The following is a 22,986-nucleotide window of genomic DNA, read 5'->3' as shown; positions in this document are numbered from 1 at the left end:
TCTAAAAAAAATACATATATCTTTTCACATGTAATTGTTGTCTGTCTTAGACAAGTACACAAGAAAAATTGCTCCTTTCTAAGAAATTGGTTTATTGCCTTAGAATTGGAAAAGCTTACAGAAGTACTTGAGTCTCAGCATGCAACAAATCAACACAAATTTTCCAAGCACTTACTGTAGGGTTTCATTATTCCTTCCTTTGTTTTCTGGAACCCTTTTGTATATGGAATAAAGCAACTTAAAATTTGCTTTTATGGAATTAACTGCAGTTATTCTACTTAGTCTAAATGCTGTAATGTAAATTTCTCTCCTGGAAGGTACTAGTTTTTTACCTTACAATTCTCTTGCCACTGGAACTAGTTATATTACTGTGCAGGAATGGTATAGTGGTTTTTATTCCTCATAGATCTGAATATCCAAAGCACAAATGTAGAAGTAATTCTAAAATGCAGAAGTGAGGATTGATCTGCAAGGGTGATATTTAAGAAAAGTATCTTGTTACCTCCACATTGAGATTCAAGCACATTACCACTGGAAAGCATTTTAAGACATTTGAACTGCCTTCATTCATTTACACAATACTGGATTTTGTACTCCATAGTTTCAGACTAAAACCTTAGTATGTGCTGTTACCTCTTTTTCTCACCTACCCAAACCTTGAGGAGTTAGTTGCCAGATGATTTTTCTGCTCGGTTTTCAGTTCTTCAGCAGTTGTCCCTTCAATTTTGTTATTCTTAAGAATGATATATATCTTCCTTGGTTTCACTCAGCATACAAGGATTGAGTTTTCTCATCTTAGAGATTAATTTCTTTGCTAATGTTACCGCAGTGGTGACTTTCTGAAGTTGTGGAATTGTGGAGGATTGAAGTGATGTGAGGACAAACGAGTGAAGCACATGAGAGGGCGCTCTCTGCTCAGGCGTTCAGCAGGACCTGGGATCTCATTCCAGCTCTGTGCAGATATTCATATTTTTTAGATACTTTGAAGTGGAATTTCATTAATTTCTTTCCACAGTTGGTGCTGTTCTTGCTGCCCACGGTGTTTGTCTGGCATCAGGCAGGAATGGCTGGCCTGGCAGTGCTGGCAGACCTGGCTCCCAGGGCTGCAGTGGCACTGATGCTCGCCAGCAGGAGAGCAGCTGTTCTGAGCTGTGCTTTCTGAAATGGTTTGCTTTACTCACGTTATCTATACACATTTGGGTTTCTTTGCATTTTAATTGTTTGCTCTAATTTTGTTACTCTGGTGTCTGTAAGTCCCTTAATACCATCTATTCTTCCTTTTGCTACAATCACATTATTTGCTGCTTTGATTAATCAAATCACCAACAACCGTGTCTCAGATGTTTTTGGTTTTGTTCTGCAGCAAATAGTCCTCTTTTTCTTGGGGTTTGCCATCCTGGGTTCATCCCAGCTCTCTGAATTTATCCTGTAGTTCTGGTTGGCCAAGGACTGGAATCTGAGCAGCACAAGGGAGACTGCCTGAGAGGTTGTGGATTATAAGGAGCACATCAAGCCCTCCTCTCCTTTGAGAGTTTTCAATGGTGGCTGAGTGACAATAAAGAACAGGAGGGGATTTGAGTGGGTTCAAGGATGCTGTACCTGGTTTCTCTCTAATAGACAAGAATGCTCTTACAAACCTGCATTTCTTGTGTGGGTATACAGGCTGATACATCATGGCATTTCTGGACATCACTGGATCCTCCTCACAGAGCTGTAATCTCAACCAGTCTCTGAGGAAATTAAATTAAATGGAGAGTTTGTGAGAGCAAGTAGACAGGAGAAAATACTAAAAATGGAGAAAGCAGGCAATTGCCCTGACTAGCAAGTCAGTAGGAAACACTCAAGGATACCATTTACACAGCGTGCTGCACTGTGCCAAGGGCAAGAAAACCCAACCAATTAGCAGGGGCCTTGCTGAGAGCTCCCTGACAGCTGAAAATACATCCAGAGCTTAACATCCCATCTTCCTGGCCTCAGAGTGCCAGCAGAGGGTTGTTCAGGTCATCCCATCTCACCCCCTATAGCAAAGTCAGATGTGAAGTGTCTGTGATCATGCACAAGTAGGAAATGCAGCACAGGGATAATTGCTGCATTAAGCACAGGCATTTTCTGAGACAAGGGCAGGATGACAGTTCAAACTAATGCAAACAGGAAAGAGGTTTGGGGCAATTATTTTTATTTCTATGAATGTGTTGTTCTGTGAGTCGCTGCTCCGTTTGTGTCTGAGGGCACTGAGGTCTGAACTGCTGGACAAAGCAGGTGACATTTCCCTTTTGCATCTTTGTACATGATCTCTCTTTTGCTCCAAAAAGGAAATTATAAAGCCCCTTGTGTTGCATGGAACAATAGAAATAAATGACTGATATTTCAGCTATTGTCCACTAACAGAGAATTTACTCCTGAAGTTTAAAAGAAAGGTTGAACAATATTGTAATTTCTATCATGTAGTGAATAGACGCTCTAGTTTCAATTTTATTTTCTGGATTTATGTTAGTTTTGAACTCTTCTTTTCTTCCCATCAGGCAGGAATGTCAGGTTTCTGTCCTGGAAGTTAAATAATTGAATTTCTCTAGAAGTTCTTAAAAGTCCATCATAGACACAAATTTTTTATGCTCTTCAGTGCAGTTATTTTTGTAATTTCTAATGACTTTACCAGAAGTTGGCAGTGGTATGCAAATTCCTGTATTGCTTTTTTCATTCTAAAACAGTTGAGGAACCAGCTCATAGAGAAAATAGATCATATGAATATTGATGTATATAAAAAAATATAATAAAATCTTTTTTCTTAGTGTCCAGTATTTGAGACTATTCTCTCCAGTGTATCTGATGGCTTTTGTTAGTCTTGTCAGGGTCAAAATTCTATTCCATGTGCTTAAAGGGTTTGTAACTGAAAGCTATTCCTTTAGTTTTTCTTGCGTTAGAACTAATATAGTGCTCACTTCCCCTGGTGGAAAACTTATTTTTTATTTAGACAAGTGTTAAATTCATGGTTTTATGATTTATTTTTAATGAACTTCTTCAAAGATGTATACCAAGCCCTAGATATTCTGGATGCTAACAAAGGGAGAATGTACTTGGATGAAACATTTGTTAATAGAAGCTTGTCTCATATGGGAAGTGGAAAGAAACTTTCTTGAAACACTGCATTAAATGAGTACTTCAGGCATAATTTTCCAACTTTTTTCAGGGTGAAAAAGGAGGTTTAATTTTTGCCATGGGTTATGTAATCCGTATTTTACTCTTTGTGGATATCTGCTTACAGGCTTTTGTCCTTCACAAATAAAACACCAAAAGCCGTGCAAGACATGCTAGAAAGGGGATTATACAAGATAAATGTGAATTGTACAAAATAAATAATTTAATGACAATTTAATAATTATTAGTCTAGATAATTAAAGGTGATTTTATAAAGCCACACCCTCACAAGCACTAGGAACCACGTGTCACAGAATCACAGAATCAAGCACAGCCTTCTTCTGTCTCTGAGAACTCTGTTCCCTTCAGCTGATGGAAGGTGTTGGCTCTTCCATGAGAATTGCTGTGCTGGGACTGAAGGGCAACATCGTGGAGTTTAAGCTCTGGTGGGTCTGAGATATTTAAGCAAACAGAAACTGTGGGGACTGTTTTCCTGACAAACATATCAGCTGTCACAGATTCAGGGGATTTCTGTCATCAAAGTTACATTTGAGCTGTTGTATCTTCATAGTCACTGATGGGCTTCTCAAGAACTGAATTTCTGAGCCCATTTGTCCTCTGAAGCCATAACATCTAGTGGAATTTGGTTTCGTAATTTTTGTAAATGTGTGGAAAAGCTGGTAAAAGGTGGTTTTATTTCTGTTACCATGGTAACATTCAGATCTGTGTTTGCTGGACAGCTCCCCCGTGAGTTGGGCAGAGCATGGTTGGGTCCTGCCTCGTTCTGTTGGACTTTTGTAATAACTCAGGAAGGAATTCTGGACATATTTTCTTATTTGTATTTTCTTTTTAATTTTTTGTTGCACTGTAATTCATTGTTAATTGGTCCACAATGCAAAATAATGGTTCTCCTTTGCTTTTCCTTTACCAGATGAGTAGGAACTGGAAAACAATCTAATACCAGATTTTGTTGTAAGTGTAACCTTTAGCCCCCCTCAGTTATCACACAGGAATATCTGTAAACTTCTTGATTACCTTTTGGTTTCCATTGCTTAGACATCTTGTTTTGGCCCTGATAGCTCTCCTGCAGTGAGCCACAGTGTTACTGGGGGTTTGTAATCACTAATAGTGATTAATTTTAATGACACTTGCCCTGGATCCTCTCCCATGCCTTTAGAGATACATGTCAAGCTTCAAGGCCTCTTATTCATTTAAATCTTTGCTGGGAACACAGAGTAGAATTCTCACTCCAGAGAATTCAGATGTGCAATGTGCTCATGTTTATTTTATGGTGATACATCTCATTCAGTTGCTATTGTTACCAGACTGTGCAAGGAAATTACTTTTTATCATGAGTAGGGTGGATAGGAAATGCATGCAACTGTATTTCAGGGAGTAAATTTTTCATGGTTATAGCCCATGGGTACTAAATAAAAAATGTCAGCTTCTTGGATTTGGTTGCACTCTGAAAGTGTGCTGAGAAATAATGGCTTCTGTGACTGTTTGGGAAAGGACAGCTACAGCACTGAGCCCTCCTAGGCTTCAAGCAGAAAATATGTGCACTTAACTCAGATGGAAATGTTTGGTATTGCAAGGTACAATTACCGAGGCTTTGGAAAGCTGTAACAGAATAGGGAACGCAGCAGAAAAGGAATGTGGAGAAGAGGAGAGTGTATAGTAAATGCAGCTTTTTAAAGAGCCTAAATGAGTTTTCCAACGAATAAAAAAGAAATCAGTTGCCTGTATGATTTTTGTGCCCTCCCACATTTGTTCTGCTTGATCTCCCACTTGGGCTGCACTGAGTGAGGATGCTGATCCTGGAGTCTGCAGAGGGAGCAGCAGCGAGCATCGAGCTCCAACTTAATGACCCAAACCAGCAACTCACTCCTGGCTCAGGCACATCCATTGTCTCTCCTGCTCTCACACAATTTCTCCTCCCAAACACTAATGCTTTTGTTCTCTTTTCTTCTCTGTCCCCACACAAAATTGTGTTTATACTAAACAAAACAACAACAAAAAATATCACAGTAATGTAATTTTTATTGTTTGTGATTTAGAGTGCTCAGTGCTGTTAAGTACAGTGATAAATCATATCTGGAACTCTAAATATTTTTATGCATTTATAAATACTGTGCACATTGTGTTGGGTTTGGTTGGTGCTTAATAAAAACAGGAAAATTTAAAATTTGTATGAAAATAACCATCTGTATTTCGCTAATTAAAGATTTACTACAGCTTCTGTGAATTCATGTTTCCTAAAATCACACTGTAAAACAGAAAGAAGCAATCTGAATGTAGGAGATCTACAACTCTCCATTCTGTTAATCTGAGTTGAAGACAGTTTTGCTGGGAAGGTGAATGCAGTGAGCTCACTGGTCTTTCAAAGGCTGAGGTCTCTGAAGGGCTTCTGTGTACATTTAACTGTTTTTTTTTTGCTTTCTATCATGATAAAGAAGGTAGTGTTTACATTTTACTTTAGGTACCACTTTGAATCTCTACAGTGCTACAACCCCCCAAAATTCTAGCAGTAGAACATAAGGAATGCTTGTTACCTGGTTATTTCCCTTACTTTGGGGTTGCCCCAGCCCCTTGGCCTCTGAAGTGAACAGTAGCATTGTTCAAATATTCACACTTTCAATATTGTGTAGCCTTCAGGTGCAGCCTGAGATTGTATTTGAGGAACTGGATCTGAAGGTGAGATACTCACAGTTGTGTGGGAACTTCATCTACTGTTTTTTAGTGAGGTGGCAATAATAAAGGTGGAGAAACACATGCTGTTTGTGATCTGGAAGTACAAAAATGTTATTGCTGGAAATACACAGGAAACAAGCACAATAATTTTTTTTTTACTCTTGAAATATTTCCCAACTTCTAAATAGCTAACAAAACCTTGAACAATATCTGGCAGGTTTTTATTTTACCTGAAAACAAATGGAGGATATGAATATTTGTCTAGTAATATAGAGAAGGCTAAACTTGCAGTCAAAAATTTAAGCAGATGTCCAAAACAACTGGTTTTTATAACCTAAAGGACCCCCAGACACTTGCACCAACAAAAGTTGTTTTGTTTTTTATTCCTCGCTCACAAAAATTAACCATCTGCTCATTAGAAGTGTTACAAATGGAAGAGCTGAAACGGGGCTGGTATGGCTTGCAGCTTTTTGGCAGCTGCTGAGAGACATAGTAGGGTTTAGTAGTAGTTTTCCCAGAATGACAGAATCGTTTGGGTTGGAAGGAAACTTAAAGCCTGCTCGTTCCACCCCCTGCCATGGGCAGGGACACCTTCCACTAGCCCAGATTGCTCCAAGCCCTGTCCAACCTGGCCTTGGACACTTCCAGGGATGGGGCAGCCACAGCTTCTCTGTGCCAGGGCCTCAGCACCCTCAGAGCCAAGAATCCTGAGTGGCATGGGGGTGCTGATATCAGAAATATCAGAAATAACAGAATGTGTGAGCACAATTTGCATTGCAGCAATGCCTGTGCCACACAGTGAGGTCAAGAGCCACTGGGGAGGTCTCTGCCACATGTCACAGGCATGTTCAATAGTGGATACCCTTGCAAGAATATTCTGAAATTTCTGTTGTTTGTACTAATCCTTCAGGAGCTTCAAGTCCATATTCTGTGCTTATTGTAACACAGAATTCACGTGAAATGGCTTGGGTGGGATGAGGGACCTTTAAAGACCATCCAGTCTAAATGTCTTTAAAGCAAATGTGCATCTCTAGGAGGAGTATAGTTTTTGGAACAAGCTATGGAACAACAAGATATGGAGGAGAATGTATAACTGAAAATTTTTAATTTTGGTTCCTGACTGGGACATGTGCTGATAGCTGTTCTTTCGTGCAGTTTGCTGGCTGTAATGTTTGAGGAGCAATGTGTTCAGGTGCCTAATATTTCATGGCTAAACCCTCGTTGGGGGCATCTTAGAGCTACAGAAAGTGGCAGCTTTCAAGATAATGCCAATGAACTTCAAGCAGCTGTAGGTTTACCTGCAGTCTGTTTTCCAAATAGGTTTCAGTTACCTTTGTAGTCAAGTCTCTTTTCAAGATGTTCTGTAAAGCAAAAATGCTGAAAAAACTCATGCTTAGAACACTGACATTTTTCTGAAAGATAAGTATGCTAGATAAAACTGACCTTGATTTTGAAATGAGCAAGGGTAATTGCTAATAGAGAAGATGATGAATTAGGATTATCCTCTCTTGAGCTGGTGCTGGCACCACCCACAGCTGTCACAGTGGTAGCCAAGCTGCAGGGAAGGAGAACACCTCTTCAGGCAGGTGGAGAAGGTGGGTGGACACAGCTATTAGAGGGTAGCACTGATAGCCCCTTCTATTTTGCTGTAGCCATTCCAAAAGGCTAATTAATCATGATGGGCTATGTCTCAATCTAGGGTTGATGCACTGCATTCTAATTAAACTCATTAGTGCTCCATCTCTATGATCACAGGATAACTTTTCTTTAAAGCTTCTATAAAGACTCTGTCAGGAATAACTTGCCATGAAAACAGACACAGAACTGAGATTCAGGAACATAAATTTCCTTGCACTGCTGTTACAAGTGAGGAAGGACCAGAAATATTCAGGACTCCCTGGGTCAAAACAAACCACCCTGTAATATTCAGAGCAGGAGTGCCGGATTGACGACTCCTTTCACCATTTTTAAAATCTGTCATTTCCAAGGTCTTTTACTTTATCTGCAGTTGGGGTTCTCTTTCTATCACATATTTCCCAACCAAAGTAAAAAGGAAAATGCATTATCCCTGGAATATCATATGTGGCAATTGATCAGTGTGAGGTTTTTCCTGGGGAAGAGGTAGTATAAAGAAAACATGTACATTTCAGTGTGAGAAACACTACATAGTTACATGTATGTGGCATGTTTTAATCTTTATTAATATAAAACAAATTACTCAATTAAAATACTGGTCATCACTGGAAAAAATACTAAAATAATCATTCTTTTTTAATAACAATACTGGATGAAAAGGAACTCAGGGATGTTAATTGGGTGACCTTTCCAAGAGTGTCTGAAGTGAGTGGCAGTAGCCACAATTCCTGGTGCCAAACACAGCAGCTGGACTTGGGAACCTTCAGTCAGGAGGCAGGCAATAGGAAAAAATTGCTTTTTCATTTGGTAGCTCTTGAAATCATGCAAGTGCCCTCATTTCTCTGTTCTGGAACATTAGACTGATATCTGGAAATGCTCTGGTGGCAAGCAAAGGAGATGTCAGTGGAATCACTGTATCTAGAAATGCAAGTACTGTCTTGGGAGGAATGGATTTATGGGCTGCTGCTGCCTCGAGCCAGTGTGCCTGGTAATTTGTGACAGAGCTGGCTTCTGGCTTTGTCCTGTTTCTGTGGATAACCTCTGAGTGACCCTTGCCTGATGAGTGAATTGGCTCTTTTGCACGAGACCTCTCTTTGCATGAGAAGAAAACTGAAATTTGTCATTTTGAAATATCAGTCTGTTGCAATTTTTCTCCACCCTTCGACAATTAAGCCCTATTTAAGAGGAATCAGGGCTGGAGACCTTGTTTTTCACCTCTGTTAGTGAAATTATTGCAGGGAAATCTTAAAGCTTTATCTCTCGTTGTGACTTCATTACCAAGTTGCAGTATCTGTGTGTGTATTTCCTTCTGGCTGATTAGTTTGGGATTGATAACAGGAGTTGGAGCAGAGAGCCAGTTTTGGTAAATTCCAGGATCTAATCGTGCAGCAGTTCTTGGCTCTAGGGCTCTCCACCAATGAGTGTGTAAGTCATGGACCTTTGCTCTTGGCATTTGTCTGCCTTTCTTTAAAAGGGTTTGAAAGATTTTGAACATGAACATTTTTCAGGTAATAGAATTATTTTTTTCTGATTTGCCCTACAGTGTAGAACCTATTTTCGTAAGTGTGCCAGAGAGCTTCCTTGCTGCTGAGGCAGTGTTAAGTAATGAGTATGACACAAGATGAGGCATTAATCCCATCTCCAGAGAACAATCAATCTGTACAGTGCCACCTACTATTACCCATAGCAAAGAAAAACAAATGTAGGTTTCTTTGGGAAATACAGATTTCCCAGTTTTCAGGTTGTTAAAGAGTTAAAAACCCGCTGTGAATAAAAGGAAAAAGGGTTGTTCTGCTGAGAAGTAACTGAGTAGTTACAGCCTTGTGCAAAGAGAAGATCTTTACAGGCAGGGTAGAATAGAAGCAATTTAGGAATGATTTGAAAACTGTCGTTGAGTAATGGGTGTGAGTGGGAGAGAGCACAGCACAACAGATGAAACACTGAACAAGCTTTTGCAAGGGGAGAACTTTTGGGGCTGGAAGTTAGCCCTGTTCCCCACAGGGATGCTGGGGCTCTGTTTTGGTGGTCTGTACAGTAGAGGCTGAGCCTTGGCAGGCTGAGGAGTGCATGATGTCATGGGATGCAGAACACATGCACGGAGAGCCAGGAACTGCTGTTCGCGCCGCAGCGCTGCCAGATGTGCGCGCTGGAACGCGCCCTGAAAAATGGAAAAAACATCTCTGTAAAGATGCTGAGAAATGTCCTGTACTGAGCCTGGGCTCAGCCACGGTGTGTGCCCAGTACAAATACGCTCCGTGGGGTTTCTCAGTCCTGGAGGCCGAGTTCTGCTCTTGGGAGCAGCCCGTGTAGAATGCCTTTCCCAGTGTTTTTTGAGATGAGCTCAGGGAAATTCCTGTTTTGTCCAGAAAACACACTGAGGGCTTCTTCAGAGGAATTACTTGCAGCAGAGGAGAATCAAAGGAATCTGTTGACTCCAGTTTTCACTTGTACTTCCTATTAAGAATGGTTCCACATTCCAGCAGGGGCTCTGCTGCCAGACATTTGCTCTCTCTGCAGATTAACTGGCCTCCAGGAATTATTTGAATCTCTTACCCAACAGTGCTTCACATGCAATAAAGCCAAAGGTGGGTTTAAGCTTTTCCATATTTCAGGGTGAAAATATGGGGGTTTTCCTCTGGATTTTGAGGTCGACTAAAAATATTTTTATTCAGTACAGAATGTTATCTGGTCATTGGTGTACAGAGAGTTAAATATAGCTTTACTTCTCCCTCCTTTTGCACAGGCTCTAATTAAAGGGAGGAGGGGAGATGCTGGAAAGCAGCAATAGGAGACCGCCTACAGAAAGTCAGGAATTCTTTATCCAAGTAGAACAACAGTGCAAGCTTGAGAGATTTTTTTTTCCTGTTTTATATATTTTTTTATGTTTACTGATGATTTTTCCTGCTAAAAGGATCATTGCTAACTAACAGTATTACAATCTTGCTGGTCTGTGTATAAGACTACAAAGAAGTCTCCTGTAGTAGTCACAGGGGTAAATTGCCACTCTGAGATCTTTGTCACTGTGAGATTCTGAGGGATCTACTTAAGGGTACTCTGATGGTTGCCCCAGAGGAATGTGACATCTGTGAGTTGCCAGAAGGTTCATATTGTGCACTTGTTGAGTAGAAATTGTTCTGCTGAGCTCCGAGGCTGTGCCACTGCAGGGATCTGCTTCCTCCTGCCTGGGATGCCCAGGCATTTCTGCCGTGCTGGTGAGGACTGGAGCTGGCAGTGAGCCCCCGTCCTCAGCATGCTGAGCTGATTCTGCAGCTGGAAAACTCAGGAGGCAAACTGTGTTCTGTGCAGTTTTAATAAGGAAGGACACAGCCCTGTGAGTGTCCCTTAGGTGTGATAACTGCTCCCAGACTTCAAGGCATAAACTTCTAACAAGTGGCATCAGAAAGGAATTTTCTTCCTCATAAACAAGATGCACCATTTGCTGTCTTCTTCATGTTGTAGAAGAAGGATCTACAAGAGGTATGTTCCCAGATTTTGTCTGTTTTCTTAGTATAATCAGGACACCCAGCATAATAAATTACTGATTTAATAGGCCAGGCTGTTAGATTTAGGGATCAACTTGTCTATCTGATATATCTGATAGGGAGTTCCTGTAGGACCTCAGTTGAGGCTAGCAAAAGAACTCTTTTTTTTTTTTTTTTTTTTTTTAATGAACTGATTTTTATTGAACCTGGAATTATTTGGAATAAACCGTTGTAAAACTGTTTCAGTTTTAGGACATTAAAGTCATGGTTATTAGGCCTAAGCCTTTATACATCTTAATTAGAAGGAGAAAAATAACAGCAGACTTCTCTGAAGTGTAAATATGAGCTTATTGGCAGCATTTTACCTAAACTCTGATGTTTATAGAATGGTGGTTGGGTAGCAATGTGAAAACCTGACAATCAGTGCATTTCTGACAGCCTGCTACCATGTCATGTTGAGCAGTGAAAGTCTGTGCCCAGGCAGAGAGAATATATCAAACTAATTTGTCTCTCTTTTGTCTGTCATTGCTTGTACATGCAGCATATAAAGAAGGCATCATGTGTAACAGTGTAATTCAAGATCTGTTGAGTCTTTTCCATTTCTCCTAGATCTTAATAAATGGAACAGTTTTTAGTTGATTCTTCCCCTTTCTTATTTTTACTTAAATGATTCAGGTAATTCCTTTTCACTTGTTTTTTTAGTGTTTCTGAAACACATTAAGAACCTGCTGTCAAAGCTACTGTGTATCAGATTAAAGATGCTTACCACAATCTTTTTTCCAGCTATAATTACTTAATTACATTTCAGTTCTAATTGTGTTTTCTGTTCTGCATGGTGGGGCCTGGGCTTTGGGGTCTGTGGGTGACACCAGAGTCCTTGTTCCAAGGGGTCCAGGCACATCAGCAGAGACATTCTGGGGAAGCAGATAATGTTATTTTTTCCTGTTTGCCCTATGCCTGTGCAAAAGCCTCTGTTTCTAAGGTATCTGCTGATAATCTCACATTTTTAAGTGGAAAATTCTGTGCTGGAGAAAAAGAGAGGGGAAATGAGTACAAGTGACTTTTCAAGACTGGGTTTGTGGTTTTGGGTCTGCTGTGAGGTCACCTTTTGTAATAAAATTTCAGTAAGAAAAGATGCTAATTGCAAAAATTGATTATGGAGTAATCTAGTAATTAACTTCCATTTACATAACCTTCAAAAAATTTTAACTCAATCTCTTACCATCAGTAAACACTTTTATGTAGATGCAGATTGAATATTTTTTTTATTTTTGGTTCTTGCAAATAGCTCACCCCTCACCTTTCCTGTCAGGCATGAATGAAAACTGTGCTGCATGGTTGGCTCCTTCTGTTTCTCCATAGAGAAGAATTTTAGCAGCACTTATGCTTGTTCAGTGCTGGGTGTTTGAGCACATGAAGGTAAATGAAGCAGATGTGTTCTGTATTTTTAGGCTGGAGCCAACAGCTGCCCTAGTTATTCTTAAATGCTCTCACAGCTTTATGCAGAAAAATGCCACTGAGGTCAGGTTCTGACTCTTGTGTGATGTACTGGTGTGCTGGCTTCACTGTTGTAGGACAAAGCTAACTGGGTTTGCCTTGGTCACTGACAGGATCTCAAGTTCCTATTTTGGTATTTCCTCCTAATTTTACTGTTTGAAGTAGTGAAGCTAACTAAAACTGCATCAGAAACTCTTCATTGTAGTGCTGAATTGGAGATACTTCTCAGCAAACTGCAGGATTGTTTTAGGTCCCTCCCAACTGGAACTATTCTGTTCTGAGAATCTTAGATGTGACTCCTCAAAAAGGCCAAATTATCTCTGCTCCAGTGATGTCAGTGATGCTGTAGGGTTTTACAGCACCTTAAGGTCATTTCCCACTTTTGAAATGGTTATTTCTGGTGTAGCAGTGACAAGGTATTCTTCATATTAACTGTAGCCTACAGAAGGAATTGCTCTTTGAACATCTGTCTTTCTGAAGGAGATTTATCTGATCCTGGTTTTGAGGGTTTGCTGGCTGTCTGTAGGCACTTTGTCGTTTTAGAGGAGTTCAGTTTATTTCTTTCCTCTGTTCTCTTGCTGCTGCAGCAGTGGAAAGGGCAGCTGTGAGATGCAGCTTGCAGTGCTTTAGGAAGATATGGTGCTGCATATGGATAAACTGTGTCACATCTCTTATTCATACAGCCCTGACTGAAAATGTGAACAGACACAAACAAAATTCCTGGTACACGTTTTACAAGAGAGTTCAGCAGGTGAGCTGCCTATCATTCTAAATCAGTAAGAGAAGAGTCCTTAGAGAGTTTTAAATGTTTCTGACTGTTACAGGATCTTTTGTTGAGTATCTCAAGGTTCAGGAGTAGGATAGCTTGTGTAACATGCTTACATTTCCACTGTGTGGAAGAGAAATTTAGAATAGACAAAACAGATCCTTTATAATACAATAGTTTTATTGTGTAGCTCTTTCAGACAAAGCTAAAAAAGAATTTTTATTAAAACTTTGCATATGCTTCTATGATTTCTTTTAATTTAGAAGGTATGTTCTGTATCCTGAAAATCAGGACAAATTTAATGTGCAGAGTATGTCACCAAACTAACTCCTTCCCTGCTCACCTGTGAGCTCCAGAAGAGGTAACTGTTAAAACAATAACTTTGACTCTAATTTATTTTATCTTTCAGTTTCTTCATGTCATTGTCATTGTGTATCTGAAGTCCACCTCTTTAGGAGAAGTGTCTAAGTGGGGATGTGATTTTAAACCATAATTGAAAGGTTTCACATTTAATTTGCTGCTGGGGTTTGGGAGCTTGTTAGTTCCTCTAGTGTATTGATGGATCTGTTTCCTCAGTGCAGGAGTGTCCTTAAAGGTACCACAGCCATCCTCTATCCTGCTTGATGTTATTTCATATTCAGACACAGAATTACTTCACTTCAACACAAACCTTTCGTTTGAATCAATTGTCTCTTCCAGAAAATGATCATCTCAGGCCTTTAGTCCAAGTAGCATCAGGAAGGGCAAGATTGTTTTCAGTCCCACTACTGTCTGCATGTAAGATAATACAGTTTGCAACTGAGTTTTTTGGAAGAATTCATACAAATATGTTTAAGGTGTACTATGGGGAACAGGCAAAGGGGACCAACTTGGGGAATAAAAGCAGTGTTTTGATTCAGGAACCTGATGACATTGTAAGTATACCTAGAAAACGATTTAAATTTATATAGCCTTCTCTACTAAATTAATGCAAGTGTCCCATTTTGGGCTAGTAAGATCTTATTTGAGGCTGAGATGCCCACAGAGATGCTGATGATGTGAGTGCTGGCAGATCCTATGAATGGCTGGAGTCACTGGGTAAGGTGGGGGAATGGAAGGGGCAGGGGAGGAAGAGCAGCTCTCCTGGTGAGAAGTTTCAGGTGTTATTTACAGGTGATTTATTTGGCTCTTCCTTACCTGAGGCAGCAGATGGTGATGGAAGTTGGCAAGGGAAGACTGGCAGAACACCCTTCTCCAGGAGAGGACAGATAGCAGAAAGGGCACTTTTCTATGAATCTTTGCCTTCCCAGTATTGCCTTGACCCACATCTTGCCTGAATTACACTTGTCTCCATAGCAGCAGTAATTGTACTTCCTATGGAAAAAAGGAGGGGTAAGTCATAATTGGAAGCAGGTCCCAAACATGGTTTTCTGCTCAGGATCATGTAAGGGTAGAACTGAAGCCTCCTAAGCCAATAACAGAGTCTCAACAGTGCTGAAAGCAAACACCTTCCTTGGAAAGATGCAGTTAAAATTTAGGATATGTGTCCTATCCATTGAACTACAGAAATTCATTTTGCCATAGGACTATCACAGATATGTCACAGGCACATCATGTTTATATAATAACAGTTACAATTGAGGTGCCAGCAGAGACTCACTGCGCTGTGAAGGGAAGGACGATGGAACAGGCACTGTGGGCACTGCTGTCCTCTCTCTCTCTCTCCTTCTCTCTCTCATTATCACCTCTCTTCCCCCATTATCCCCCCCATTTTCCCTTCTCCAAGGCATAGAGTAGGGCTTTCATTTGGAACACCAAAGGATGGCATGGATACTGATGGAATGTTGACCCTGTATTTCCTGATGGGTGCGAAATAGATGTAATTTTGTCAGGAGACTTGGTCTGTTAATTAAAAGAGAATTGCCTAATTCCTGTACTTGAGCAGAGTTCCCTCCTCCCAGAGTAGAGTTTTCTGAACTCCTTTTTCCCTCTTGCAGGCCACACTTGCTCAGCAGCTGCTGTAGCTCATTCACTCATGCAGAGTCTCATCTGTCAACCCTTGCGAGGTGCTGTATCTGCCTTCAGCACTCTGGCTGGAGGGAGGCAAAGTGACAGACACAGAACCACTGTAATGAATTGAAAGCTGCTTTAATAAATTCAGAAATAAAAGGACTTGATTTCATTATCCTTCATGAATTTGCCAAGGGACTCGGCTGTTAGGAGCTTGGTCTGCAGTGCTCTGGCTCTGTGGGTGTTACTGAAGTGCTGGCATCTCACACTCTGCCAGCCCAGGCAGTGCACAGGGAAGTGCAGGTTGTTCTCTGAGTCTTCATATACCTGCTGAACACTGTCCAATTTAGCTGCCACCTAAGTAGAATGACAAAATGAACTGAATTCTCATACTGTGTGGGTAGCCTGACTAGCAAACTGCTCAACAAGCCATCTCCAACATGACCTTTTCCTACTTGCAGTGTGTGATTGCTTCTGGGTGATGCTCACTTGGGTCGAGCAGAGGGAATTTCAAAGTGTAACAAAGATAGCAACTTAGAAGTTATTGAAAATGAAGGATTATGCAAGAAATGTGATAGTACATCAGATAAAGGTTCTTGCCAAAGATTACTTTGAAGAAGACACTTTAAAAGGTTTTTTATCTGTTGAGTTGTAAGATTGAGAGCTATCAGATGTGTTTAATAATGCATAGCTTGCTTCTGAAATTCACTGACTATAGGAAAGGAGGACCATATACTGGACTGTCAGATCTACAATGCAAATTTTAAAAACACCAGTAAATCAAAGAAAGTAAAAAATAAAAGGTATTGGTGTAGGCTGTCATTTTGCTGGATGATTTTGTGCCAGCCAGCACAAATTATGACCATTATTCACTCTAAAGTAGTAAAAGGAATAAAATATGCTTATTTATGTATTTCCTTTGTGCTAGACCTGAGAATATTGGAAATAGTGTCACCTTTATCTTATCTCAAGTTCCCTTAGGAAACTTAACTCACAGTGCAGTGCTTCAGGAGTGACATTCAGGGAGGGGTGGGCTTTGGTGGTTGCAGCTTCTTTAGACAGTTTTGCCATAATGGACAAAAAGTCCTTCATAACAATGTTTAAGCCATTATCTGTAACATTTCAGTCTCTCACAACAGCTCCTGCATTGCTTCCACTTAATTATCCTTGCTTGGGAAGAATTTCAAAAACCTCCTGTTGATGATGTCAAAACACCACATTTTGTAATCTGTCTGTGAATTTGATGAAGCTTTGCTCTGACAGCCGTGTGGAGAATGGCATTGTCTGATGCTGAACATTGTCTGATGCTGAGCAGTCACAGTTTCTTGACTCAAGCACCGACTGCTATGTACAGAACTCTTAAGAATGGTCAATACCAGTTGTTCAATTTAAGGATATCTGTGAGTTTCAGGGCCCACTGGCTCTGCTGTTGGTGCAATAGAACAGCAGAGCTCTGTGAGACACTGGCTCTGGGGAGTAAAACCAGCAGGAGTTCCTTTTCTGCTCAGCCACACCTGTTCTTTTCAGTCCCTACCGCATTTTAAAGCTTTATTTTTCACTTGCATCTCTGTGCTGCCACATGCACTGTCAATAATCCAGGGGAAGGTGTGGGAACAAAAATACAGAACAAAGAGCTCGCCTGAGGGGGTAGTGTGGGGTAAGATGGGACCTGCTGAAGGCAGCACTGGGACTGGTGTCTGAGCTTTGTGTTCATGACAGAGTACACACAGTCACTGTGGAAGGGAGTGACGTGAGCATCAAGGCTAGAGCTGAAATACCCCTGTCAGTGCTCGAGCCTCCCTGAGACCCAAGGCACGGTGTCCTTCGGGACTGAGGAAAGAAGCAACTGTCATATTTCCAAGGGATTCACCTGTATTCACCTGGCAGTGAATATTTTTTGATCATTAAGTTTATTGTTTTCCTCCGAGATGCTACATTGTTGGTCATTCCTCACAGCAATGAAAACTACACCTCTGCACCATTTCAATAATACAAGCCCAGAGTTAAATCGTGTTGTGTTCCTGCCCTAAGGATTTGTAACTCTCCTGAGCCTATGTTCGTTTATTAGAACAGTCTCAGAACAGCCCGCAGTGCTCAGGCTGAAGCTCTGTGATGTTGGAATAATTCTCTCCTTGGAGATGGCCACAGTGCCCAGCTCTGCCTCCAGTCTGCAGCCCCAGCACTGGCAGCGAGAGCTCGACGGGAGAAGACTTCAACCCCACGAGGAAGCTGGAAGTGCACAGCGCTCCCACCTGCAGCACCGCCTGTGGCTGTGCCCGGGGCACAGCTGCGTGCACAGGGCACCCCGGTTGTCCCCGTCCTTGGACACCCCGTGCTGGGACACACCGGCTGTCCCCGTCCTTGGACACCCCGTGCTTTGACACACCGGCTGTCCCCGTCCTTGGACACCCAGTGCTCGGACACACCAGCTATCCCCGTGACACAACAGCTGTCCCAGTGCCCGGAAACACTTGGTGTTCTCTCGTGCCGGTGCCACACGGGCTGTCCCTGTGCCCGGACACACGGGCTGTCCCCCCGTGCCGGTGCCACACGTGCTGTCCCAGTGCCCGGACACACGGGCTGTCCCAGTGCCCGGACACACGGGCTGTCCCTGTGCCCGGACACACGGGCTGTCCCCCCGTGCCGGTGCCACACGGGCTGTCCCAGTGCCCGGACACACGGGCTGTCCCAGTGCCCGGACACACGGGCTGTCCCCCCGTGCCGGTGCCACACGTGCTGTCCCTGTGCCCGGACACACGGGCTGTCCCCCCGTGCCGGTGCCACACGGGCTGTCCCAGTGCCCGGACACACGGGCTGTCCCCCCGTGCCGGTGCCACACGGGCTGTCCCTGTGCCCGGACACACGTGCTGTCCCAGTGCCCGGACACACCGGCTGTCCCCCGTGCCGGTGCCACACGTGCTGTCCCAGTGCCCGGACACACGGGCTGTCCCCGTGCCGGGTGGCACCGACAGGGGGCGCAATAGCCGCTCCCGTGGCAGCGCCCCCTGCCGGCCCGGTGCGTCCGTGCCCGCCTCGGGCTCGCGTGCGGAGGGGGCGGGGCCGGGCGCGCGGCGGGGGCGGGGCCGGGCTGGCACCGCCCCTGAGCTGCCGCGCGCCGGGCGGGCCGGGCCGGGGCCGGGTCCTGGTTCGGGTCTCGCCGCCCGCGATGCGCCCGGGAGCGGCCGCGCCCCGCGGGCCCCGGGCGTGACCGGTGCGGGCGGAGCCGCCGGCTGGGCACAGACCCGCCCATGGCCCGCGCGGCCGGGCCGGCTGCTGTCCCGCGGGACGCGGCGCGGGCCTGGTGGCGGGGCCGGGCAGCATGACCGCGGGCTGCGGCCCCGCTGCGCCCGCCGCCCCAGCGCCACCTTGATGCTGCACGTCCCCGCTCTACAAATATGATGAAATGGCAGCCCCGGAAGAAGGTGAGTGCCGGGAGGGTTCTCCCCGCTCCCTTTCGCGCTCCCCTCGCCCCGGCGGGAGGTGCCGCCGCTCCGTGCCCTGGGCGGGCTGCGGGCGGTGCTGGGGCCACGGCGCTCCCCGGTCCCGGTGCCCGCGGAGGGCCCCGCGCTGGGCGGTGCGCGGTGTCCGTGCGGGGCCGCAGCGTTGGACGCTTTTCCATGGCGCTTGGCAGTGGATTTTATGGATATTCTTTGAAGGGGGAACCCAGCAAACCGAGTGTGCTGTGCCGCCCCTCTGCGGCAGTGACCCTTTGCTCCTGGCAGATGTGGACTATTAAACTTTTTATTTTCTTTTTTTTTTTCCCTTTTCCCCTCTTTTTTTTTTTTTTTTTTTTTTTTTCTGTCGTTTGGGAAAGCCTGCTTGAACCAGCAGGGCTCCTTCTGTAGCATGTTGTGTGATACTGTGTCTTACATCAGGGAAGAAATAGAAATCATATGTGAAAGGCATGAGAGCGTCTCTGGCTGTGAGTGTGAGACACGAATAAACGGTGTTAGACTGTCCTGGTCGGAACGTGCCTTGTGCCACTGCAGCTCCGGGTGATCAGTCAGCCTTTGTACACTGGTACCTCATCTCTTTTCAGCTAGTCTGAAGCTGTTCCTTCAGGGTTTTTTTTTCAAGCAAGTGATTGTACCTAGTGAGAGTTCTTATTTCAAGTCATTGTCTCATAAGAAGGATAAACAGATGACAGTCAAGCTCGGTGGGAGTGTCAGTGCATTTTTCAGGCCCCTCTGTGCCTCCTTTCGAACTGGTTTTAAGATTTCTACAAGCTGTAGATTTTTAAATGTCTGTTTTTACTATTTTCAAGTGAATGTGCAGTCACTCCTGTGGTTACGGCTGTGGAAACCCCTCCAGGCCATGGTTACAGCTGTATTGACTGAACCACTGAAATATTATTCTTGGCTGTTGGCTGGACTCCTCGGCTCTGGAAGATTCTGTTCACAGTGTCAGGATTCACTCGGCAGTATTGGCTCACCCACTTATGCTTAAATCACCGTGTCAGATGGTTATTTTTTTTTTCCCTGCATTACTGTCTGTGTCCAAGTCGAGTTGATTTTGGGCAACCAGATTTGATTGTGTAGAGGGTCTGTGAGACAGCTGAACTTCTCTGAACTGTCAGATGTCTTACTTGCTGAGCAAAAAATAATTCCTATTCCTGATGTGATGTGATGCAAACGATGTTCACGTTGGACCAGGCTGTGTTTTCAGCTGTAGCCCCAGTGAATCTAGCAGAGGTTATTTGGTCCCTGCTGCCAGCAGCCTCACGTGAGCGCGGCTGGGGTTCCTGCTGGCCCGGTGCTGTTGCAGTGCTGCCGTCATGTGCTGCACAGAGAAGCCTCAGGAAAGGGGCTCGTGCAGACCACGCAGGAGGTTCTGCTGCCCCAGGTCTGAGGAGCAGAGAAAATGAGACAGTGCAGCACTGAGTGGTACAATAGCCCCTGGTACTGCTGGTCCTTCCCTCAAGTGACTTCCAAGAAGTCATTTGCCTGCCTTGTCCCTATTAGAATAAAACAGCTGAATGCATGTGCTGCTTCACTGAATTGGAGTCTCCCTTGATTTGTTTATTTATACTCATGTTCTTTTGCTTTACCCATGGTTTTGTTGTTAAATGTTTAAGGTGTTTTGCTCATTGAGAGATATTTGCTTTCACAGCTGTGAAACGGTGCTGTATAGAATCTCATGCAGTTTATTAGTCCTGTGTGTAACCCTGGAGTATGCTCCTTTGTCTGGTGATTCCCAGATACAGCTATTGCCTGGAACGTGTAACGGGTTCTACTGCCGTCAGCAAGTGAAAAACTGAATTTGCTTGTGACTGAAATACTATTCTGTTGTAAACCTTGTGTTTTTAAGTTTAGAAAAGGACCATTGTTTACTAATTTTTTCCCGCAAACATCAGAACTAATAAAGACTCTTTTCCTGTGGACTTTGGTGACTCACCTCTGGCTTCACTTCCTTCCAGGTTCCCCCTGCATCCTTGTCTTCTAGTCCAGAGCAAGGTTCATGCTGGCCAAGTGCCCTGGGACACAGGCACTGGGCCCAGGAGCCAGGGGCTGCCAGCACAGTGTGTGAGTCTGTTGCCTTGGGAAGTCAGGCTGGAATTCCAGCATGAGATGTCCGTGGCATTTGGGTGAGCACCACTGTGCTGACAGCCTCTCAGAAGCCAGTAATTATGCAGGATCTGGCTACAGCCATGACTGATTTGTTGCATTGATCATATTCTTTGAAAAGTGTAAAATCAGTCATGTCAGTATGTTCGGCAGCTCAGTTTTTAGGAATTACATAGAATCATAACATTGTTATGCTTGGACAAGACCACCAAACCCAACTGTTCACCACTAAAGCATGTACCCAAGTGCCACATCCACGTGTTTTTGAACACTTTCAGGCATGATGACTCCACCACTACTTTAGGCAGCCTGTGCCAGGGCTGGACAACTCTTTCCATGAAGAAATTTTCCATAATATCCAACCTAAACCTTCCCTGGTATAACTTGAGGCCATTTCCTCTTGTCCTGTCACTTGTTACTCAGAGAATTACCCCCAGGTGGCTACAAGCTCCTTTCAGGGAGTTGTAGAGAGTGAGAAGATCCCTCTGAACCTCCTGTTCTCCAGGCTGAGCCTCCCAAGATCCTTCTGTCGCTCCTCATCAGATTTGTGCTCCAGATCCTTCCCCAGCTCTGCTCCCTTCTCTGATGACCTGTCCCATGATCTCTGGCACTGAGGGCAGGCTGAAAGTCTTGTAGTTCTAGAACTAAATCTTTCTCTTACCCAAATCTCTTTTTGAAGCTTCCTTCAGCACCAGGGTACAGTTTGGTGGCAGAGCCACGTGTGCTGCCCACAGGATGCTGGCTCCAGCAGCTCCATCAGTGAAATGGTGATTTTTGCTGGATCCCATTGCCCTGGACTTGCCTTGGGCTGCTCTGACCTGTTGTTAGGATTTGCTGCACTGTCTGGGCTAAGGGGAGAAAAGGATGGCATGGATGGTGGTGTGGTCACGTTTGCTAATGCAGAATAGTGAATCTATGGGCAATAATAAAAATGTTATTATATTTGGGAGTGCATAATGGGGTACTGGAGTTCAGGTGAGAGCACTCCTTTCTGAACTGTTCAAGCCAGCAAGTTGTATAAAGTGGTGCTTCATGTTTATGAAATGTACCTTGTTTTGATGTAGGAGCAGTGTGGGAAATTCTGCCTGATTGTGCCTGATAACAGCAACTGGTTTAGAAACTAAACAAAATCACATATAGGAGTCAATTGCTAATCAATTCTGTGACTAAATGCTGGATGAAACCTGAACTGACTGTGGTGGGTGTGGATGTCATGAAAGATTCAGTAAATCATCAATAGCAACACAGTGCTGAGCTATCCCTTTGTTCCTGACTGCCACAAGTTAGGCATATTTACCAAGAGCATTTCAGTGAGAAGATTCATTCATGTGTAGTGCCTCTGTGTGCAAACAGCTTCTTCAGTTTTTCTGGAGTACAGAAGAAAATATGTTCGTAGTAAATTCATGCAAATCTCTCTGCCATAACTTACTCTCTTGGAGATCTGGCTTGGTGTTTTGAATCTGAATCTGTATATTATGGTGTGTCCAAGTCCTCTGTTTGGATTTTCAGTATGTGCCCGAGACTGGAATAATGCATTTCATCTTGGTCATTGTGTAATAATAGGATCCAAAAGCTCAGATTTTTTTTCCTTTTAATCTGTAACTTTGTGCCACCATTCCTGGCTCCATCTGTCCCTGCTGCTACTGAATCTGGGCACACACATCTTGTTCTGCATGGGAGAGGAGCTGTTTTCTTGCTGTGCCATTTGGAGCTTAAGTGGGGTTGAATGGGAGTGTTTGGGTTCCTGGGACAACCTCTGTTATTCACTAGAAACAATGAAATACCTTTTTGTGACCTTGTTCTTGTCAGTAATGATGTCTGTGTGACTCTTACAAGCAAGCACTGTGGGGAATCTACAGTGATTGCAATCTGTATTGTATTGCAGCTAAAATGTCAAGAGTCCTTTTCCATGGGGAATGGAATGGGCTGGCTACTGGGTGGGCTATTGGTGTAAAAGTCACTTTTTCACTCTGTTGTGGGTTGAAATGGGTTATGCTGTGGAAAAGGACTGGGGAATGCTTGCAAGACTGGTAATTCCTGCAAAGGAGCCTGAGCTTAGCTGACCTCGATGTCCTTTTCTGGGCAGGTTGGCAGGTGACAAGCAGCACTGAGATTGGTTGCATGAGGATTTACTGATGGGCCAAATGCCATGATTTTTCTAAGCTGGAAAATCAAACTCATTTTCTAGAATTCTGTTCATATTAGGTGAAAATAAGCAACTTGATTT

General features: G+C 43.7%; 1 protein-coding gene across 5 annotated transcripts in view; it reads left to right on the top strand.

Moving 5' to 3' along the window:
* The window catches only part of TTC28 (tetratricopeptide repeat domain 28), a 106,858-nt gene that overhangs the window by 11,262 nt on the left and 72,610 nt on the right, over positions 1 to 22,986 (top strand). Inside the window, exon 1 of one of the 5 annotated variants that reach the window (XM_063416106.1) lies at positions 18,265 to 18,617. The exons of the other annotated variants lie outside the window; for them this stretch is intronic. Coding sequence (XP_063272176.1) covers positions 18,591 to 18,617 — 27 coding nt within the window. The 5' untranslated portion in view covers positions 18,265 to 18,590. Of the gene's footprint in view, positions 1 to 18,264; positions 18,618 to 22,986 lie in introns of those variants that run through there. 5 annotated transcript variants of the gene reach the window in all.

Source organism: Prinia subflava, chromosome 19, assembly GCF_021018805.1.
Source record: "Prinia subflava isolate CZ2003 ecotype Zambia chromosome 19, Cam_Psub_1.2, whole genome shotgun sequence".
Classification (NCBI taxonomy): Eukaryota; Metazoa; Chordata; class Aves; order Passeriformes; family Cisticolidae; genus Prinia; species Prinia subflava.
The sequence above is the reverse complement of the archived record's forward strand: the minus strand, read 5'-3'. Positions and strand labels throughout refer to the sequence as shown.